This window comes from Syngnathoides biaculeatus, chromosome 16, assembly GCF_019802595.1.
Source record: "Syngnathoides biaculeatus isolate LvHL_M chromosome 16, ASM1980259v1, whole genome shotgun sequence".
Taxonomy (NCBI): domain Eukaryota; kingdom Metazoa; phylum Chordata; class Actinopteri; order Syngnathiformes; family Syngnathidae; genus Syngnathoides; species Syngnathoides biaculeatus.
In genome coordinates, this window is record NC_084655.1 from 22,885,613 (window position 1) to 22,892,046 (window position 6,434).

Sequence of the window (6,434 nt, forward strand, 5' to 3'; positions counted from 1 at the left end):
ACCACAGTCAAGTGGGGGGGACGGATCTGGCCCACCGTGCTGCCGATTTATTATCCATCCATCCATTTTCTTCACCGCTTATCCTCACAAGGGTCGCGGGAGTGCTGCAGCCAATCCCAGGTATCATCGGGCAGGAGGTGGAGTACACCCTGAACTGACCGACCGATCGCACGGCACATGTAGGCAGACGAGCAGCCCCACTCACAATCACACCTATGGGCAATTTTTGAGTCTCCAATGAATGGTGCGTGTTTTTGGGGGGATGTGGGAGGAAACCGGAGCGCCCACCCAGAGAAAACAACGCGCAGGCACGGAGAGAACATGCAAACGCCAGAACACGAGGCCCGGGGGCCAGATCCGTCCCCCTACGTGATTGTACGTGGTCCGCGAAGGCAAAATATCCGTCTGAACTTCATAATTCTAGTGAAACCAAAATTTCAAATTGTCCTATAAATGATAACAAGCTATGATAAGCATTTTTTACCAAATATGAACAATGGTTCATGTTAGTATCTGATTCCAAAACTAGTTCATAAATTTAGCGCGTAAATATGATGAGGCATTTAAAGATTAGGCGATCATAACATCATTATGGCCCTCTCAACGGTAACTACAATGTGGCCCGCAACAAAAACCTGGTTTTACACCCCTGCCCTATCAAGTCGGGCCGTGCCGCCGTTTTATTATCCCTACAGTAAAATAATAGATGAGCCATTTCCTGTTCTGAGGTTTTTACCATCCCTGGTGGTGCTCATACCCAAAATAATTGCTGCGATAATGCTTCAAATGCTAACTGAGCTAAAGTCTCACGAGATATGCCAACATATTATGATTTTGCAATTTGTTTGACTTCCAAAGCATATTTTTTTTTTTCCCACAGCATCTTGGTGGAACTTTCTTTCTGACCATTTTTGGGCCAATATCTTTATGTCTCCATTATGCGTTCCACACAAGTACTGTACAAATAACATGGCTGAGACACGATCTCATGGGAATATGGGTCAGTGAAGTGGGAGAAAAAAGATGGGTCAGCTCACGTGCGCGGGTTCGACACCCCGGCCGAAGCACGAGCAGCGAGCGGTGATGAATTCACAGATGGGGTTGATCCATATTTATGAGGCTTTCCTCTTTGTTTCTTCTCAATGGCAAAAAAAAAAAAAAAAAAGACACCTAGTAATAATTGTCCATCACAATTTACCGATTGAGCCACCGAATCTGCCCAGGGGGTTACATTTAATTATAGTTCCCCTTCATGTTATGATAATTGACGCATGCAATTATGTGGATTCGCCAGCTATGAAAAGTATAAATAAAAAAAAAGGGAAGAAAGAAACCATGTCACTATTACGCAACATGACCCATTTAAATGATCTTTTCTGCCTTCAAGCAAAAAAAAAAAAATAATATAAATGTGCACGTATATGTATACTTGGGTGTAAAAAGCAACGGTGACATACAAAATCCAAGTACGTCATCATATTTTTCTTTTATTTTGCCAATTGGAGGTTTGTGGTGACGTCATCCGGAGGCGCACGTGCCAGTGACGTTACCAATGTGCGACGAAAAATCTGTAAACTAGCAGTGATGGCGGCGCCGCAAGTCAAGCAGGCGAAGGAGGGAGAAGATTGCTCTTTGCTACCTTTGGTTCACGATATTATCAAGTGGTAAGTTCGGCGAAAAGTCCGAAAGCGTCGTAACTACAATGAGGGAGCTGAATCCTCTTGGCGGAAAAGCATTATAATGCGTTCGTTGGTGTTAGTTTCGTATTAATCGCTGCGGTTGGGCTGAAAAATAACAGCAGAATCTAAAATGTCGCGTTTGGTTCTGCGTTCAAGCATGGACAAAGAGAGCCAGGACGTACACCAGGAGCTGAGCAAGCTGAAGGCGAAGATCCAGGAGGCCCGGGAGCACATCTCCATCATGCCGGGGATCGAGAGCAGCCCCGCGGAGCAGCAGCAGCAGCTGGCGACGCTGCGGGAGCAGGTCCGCACCAAGAACCAGCTGCTGCAGAAGTACAAAAGCTTGTGCATGTTCGACGTGCCCAAAGCGTCTTGAATCAACACGTGGAGGATGAGCGCGCCGGCTTCCAGCAATGCACCGAGCACCTTTGTTTACACGAAAACCCTTACACGTTGGTTCCGACGGAGGACCCTGAGAAATGGACTTTTTGACGAATTGACTGACTTCGAGGTTACTCCTATGCTCTGTGAGGCCATTTCATTTATTTTTGTCTGATTTGGCGTATAGTGTTTTTCCAGCAATATTTTCTAATTAAAGTCATTTAGAACAACAACTGAATTATTGGATGTTGTAATATTTCGAACACTTTATTATTAGAGTGGAAAAGTACATTTTGTACGCTACCTGCGGTGGTTTGAATCAAATTAAGGTGCAAAGTTTTATGCACGTTGTCAATATTTACACACACACACACACCACACACACACACACACACACACACACCACACACACACACACCACGTGCCAATAACAGTACACAGTAAAATGTGTACAATGTCTCAGATCTTTAGTTTTTATGAGTAATAGCTACAGTATATGGTTTTTGGGCATTTTTAGGTTCATTCTATCTATCACCTGTTACCTAGGGATTTATCTTCATATACTTTACATTTCGTGCCAAATATATAAATTTTTGTGATCATTTATTCACATCAAAACCATTTTCTGTTCATTTCCCACAAATTTGACAAGGTGTCTACTTTATAAAAAGTGTTTAGGTACACTTTTACTTGAAATTTTGAGAGTAATCTCGACTCCTGAAAGTGTTACCAGGGTACGGTTACTACCTGCATGTCACAAGATGGCAACAAAGTATTGTTTTTCTGGACTGAAACGACTCACCATGTATTTCCTTGCCGCTAAAATAGCGTCAAAATAATGCCGCGGTATCTTGACTTGTGAGTTTAATTTGTTTTGCGCCAATGCTCACACCTCAAATCCTTTTTGGGGGGAGTCCAAATGACCTGTTCCAGGCCCTTATTGTGTCTTTGCAACATAACGTGTGTTGGTCACACCTAGCTTAAACAGTTACAACTACCCTTACATCAATGGTAGTTTGGTAGCCTGTCTATGGCATTTTAAATCCTGCGCGCAGCTAGTGGACTTGATTTACTACAAAATGCATTTCTCTAAAAGTTTAAACTGGAAATGGAAATAAATATCTTGGAAGTAGGTAAACCACTTTTAAAAAAATTCATTGTCTGCACCTGTGAAATTTCATAATTAAAAAAAACTTTGCATTTTTCTCAAGAGAGAAAAAAAAAAAGGTCTGAGCTGAGTTTTTCCAGCAAATAATGTGATAGGTGAATTTGTGAGCTAAAATGTTTAAGAGTGTTCTTTAAATGGGGCATCTAAGTCAGAGGGAGGCAAGAGCATGAAAGTAACTTTTTTTTGTTTTAATTCTTTGATGCAAAAAATGACAGACAACGAAATAAATAAATGCACATTGAGTTTTGTTCGTCGTGTACCAAACATCCAAGTCTGCCGGGGCATGTAAACAAAGTCAGCCGAGGCCGAGTCGAGGAACCTTCGTCCCAGTCCGTGTTGGTCCCGCAGTTGCGCGACTTCATCTGTCCAGTGTTGTTGTCGGCCCTGTCCACGGCGTGGTCAGCATATGACGCAACCTTTCTCCTTCGCCTGACCCCCTCCCACGGCCTTCTCCTTGATGTACATCAAGTCACTGTGGACGCTGGGCCTTCGCGCGAACGGCGCCACGATGCCATAGGCGTCCTTGCACTTCTTGGCGCGGAAGGACTTTCGGTGCAGTAGCTCGCACGACTGCAAGGACACCTTGCAGTGCCGGTCGGGGCTCATCTCGTCCGGCAGCTTGGCCATGGCGAACAGCGTCTGGAACATCCGGTCCACGTTGATGTTCTTCTTGGCCGAGATCTCGAAGTAGGCGCAGCGGCGCTCCCCGTCGCCGCCGAGCAGCTGCTCGATCTCCTCTTCCTGCACCTGGCGCTGGAACTCGCGGTCGCACTTGTTGCCGCAGATGACGAGCGGCACGTCGGCGCTCTCCTTGGTCTTGTTCCTCAGGCACGACTTGGTCTCGTAGATCTGCCGCTTGAGGCGCTGCACCTCCTGGAAGGAGTCTCTGTTGTCCAGGCTGAACACCAAAATGAAAACGTCGCCTGCAGGGGACAAAAAAAGAAGGAGCAATTTGAACGGTTAATGCCAACGAACTGATTCCACGGCAGCGAGCAAACTCCGCAGAAGTCAATAAAACTAAATTGGATCAAGCTTTCTGATATATTGACGAGTAAACTACAAGACCTTTTTGATCGTGCATGCTAATGACATTCTTTGAACAACTTTGGCTGTTTTCGACTAAACTGCATTGGATCCTTAGTCCGTATTTTTTTTTTAAATATATTTGTATTTTTATAATTGCTTGTAAATTCGCGTTTACCATGAAATAGTGAATAAACGGCATCGCATGGATACAAGGGAAGCAGATGCAATATCATCATTCGTGATTAAAACTGCGAGTAAACGGTGAACAGTTGCATCGTACGTGCCGTACTTTGCTTTTAATGCACGTTCATTGTCTCACCTGTAAGGATGGAGAGCCTCCTCATGGCTGGGAATGGATGGTTCCCGGACGTGTCCAAAATGTCCAGCTGGTAAACGCTCCCTCGGATGCTGTAGAACTTCCTGTGGAAGTCCTCGATCGTCGGCGTGTACTGCTCGTCCACCCGCGCGTTCAAAAAGCGCGAGATGACGGCCGTCTTCCCCACTTTGGTGGAGCCGAGGACGACCATCCTGCGGCAGTTCTTGGCCGGGATGTTGAACTCGTTCTCGGAGGGTGTCATCTTCTTGATCATGGTGGATCCAAGTTTTTTGTTTGTTTTAAGGAAAAGAAGAATCCACCCTGTGCGGGGATGGGTGCCGGCGTGCGAGCGACGCGCAACCTGTGGGTCTCACTGATGCCACGAGTGGTGCCAGGTGGGCCTTTTATGGAGGGAGGTGGCCACGCCTCCCGCGTGCGTCACACGTCACGCTCCAGAACAGACGGACCCCGAAATGATGTTCGCTCATGTCGGCTTTTCGGTGTGTGCATTTCTGCGTGTGTGACATAAGTCCGCACAGGCCTGCGATAAACCGAAGAATAGAAAAAAAGGACTCTTAATTTAAATGATGTTTAAATCGCAAAAAGAAGCACAAGAAACAAACAAAAAAAAAAACACAAAAACGTTTAAAAGGTCATTATAGGCGCCAGGTTAGAACATTTGACCATGACATTTTCCTGCTGCTGCTGCTGCTGCTGCTGCAAAACAAAACAATCTACAACAAAAACAAAGCAACTAACCAGTTAAACAAAAATGGTTCTCAAAAATCCTCCCATCGACAAACACAACCGGAGTGCAAGGTTAGACCAGAAGGGGGCACGTAACCTCAGAAATAGAAGACGGGTGCTTTGAGAGAGCAGCATTTAAGGGATCGTACTGTACTGTACTGTACTGTACTGTACTTGTATTCCTGTCGTTCAGTTTTCACTTCTCTATAATCTCCCAGAAAAGTTGCAAAATAAACTACAGTGTAGCAGTGATACTTAACTTTTATTGAGCCAATTTGGCACCCATTTTATGGAAAAAGAATATCTTATCGCACACCATCAAACAAAAACAAACAAAAAAAAGAGTGTAAATACTAAAATAATATTGATCTGGTGTCAACTTACTGGTACTCTTCGGATGAACATAAAATCTGGTTTACAAATGGCAACAAGTGCATATACAGCACACTATCCATCCATCCATCCATCCATCATCTACCACTTTTCTGCGTCAGGTCGCGGGGGAAGTAGCTTCAGCAGGGATACTCAGACTTCCCTTTCCCCAGCCACTTCTTCCAGCTCTTCGGGAGGGATCTCGAGGCGTTCCCAAGCCAGCCGAGCAGACACGGTCTCCCCAGGCGTGTCCTGGATCGTCCCCGGGGTCTCTTTCCTGTGGGACGTGCCCGGAACACCTCGCCGGGGAGGCGTCCGGGAGGCGTTCGAATCGGATGCCCCAGCCACGTCATCTGGCTCCTCTCGATGCGGAGGAGCAGTGGCAACAGCACACTAATCTTCCTTAAACTAACATTCTTATTTTCGGACTATAGTAAGATGCCAGAAAAAAAAAAAAAAAAAAACACAACCGCGAAAAAATGCAAACTTTGGAGATTCGAGTCCAGAATCTTCAGTGCGCCCCCCCGTGCTTGCTGGTCAAACTCGCTGTATCCTGCTAATATTATTGTCCAATTTTTCAAACAAATTCTGAGGAGGATGCCAGAGTATTCCAAGCTGTCGTGTTTATGCTGAAAAAAGGCAAACGTGTGACCCTGAATGCGAATGCTGACCGTGGCCCGGAAGGGCTCGCAGCCGCTCTTGCAGTCGCAGCGGGCATGTTTACTCGGCCCCAAGGCCACTTTAG

The 6,434-nt window shown here is 45.6% G+C and overlaps 2 protein-coding genes across 2 annotated transcripts; one reads left to right on the forward strand and one right to left on the reverse strand.

Moving 5' to 3' along the window:
• Positions 1-1,530: 1,530 nt before the first annotated feature.
• Positions 1,531-2,298, forward strand: med9 (mediator complex subunit 9). Its single transcript, XM_061846516.1, has 2 exons — positions 1,531-1,664; positions 1,836-2,298. Exons 1-2 carry the CDS (start codon positions 1,585-1,587, stop codon positions 2,053-2,055), a joined length of 300 nt encoding a protein of 99 aa, XP_061702500.1. The 5' UTR covers positions 1,531-1,584; the 3' UTR covers positions 2,056-2,298.
• Positions 2,299-3,395: 1,097 nt separating this feature from the next.
• On the reverse strand, positions 3,396-4,961 carry LOC133514493 (dexamethasone-induced Ras-related protein 1-like). Its single transcript, XM_061846240.1, has 2 exons — positions 4,574-4,961; positions 3,396-4,151 (listed from the first exon to the last, which is right to left on the reverse strand). Exons 1-2 carry the CDS (start codon positions 4,842-4,844, stop codon positions 3,628-3,630), a joined length of 795 nt encoding a protein of 264 aa, XP_061702224.1. The 5' UTR covers positions 4,845-4,961; the 3' UTR covers positions 3,396-3,627.
• Between the last annotated feature and the right edge of the window lie 1,473 nt (positions 4,962-6,434).

Bases quoted from the DNA above. Each gene is read 5' to 3' on its own strand.
- LOC133514493 (XM_061846240.1), bottom strand. From the start codon at position 4,844: ATGATCAAGAAGATGACACCCTCCGAGAACGAGTTCAACATCCCGGCC. The intron at 4,152-4,573 runs GTGAGACAATGA...TGTCCCCTGCAG, and splicing joins GAGGCTCTCCATCCTTACAG to GCGACGTTTTCATTTTGGTG.
- med9 (XM_061846516.1), top strand. From the start codon at position 1,585: ATGGCGGCGCCGCAAGTCAAGCAGGCGAAGGAGGGAGAAGATTGCTCT. The intron at 1,665-1,835 runs GTAAGTTCGGCG...TCTGCGTTCAAG, and splicing joins GTTCACGATATTATCAAGTG to CATGGACAAAGAGAGCCAGG.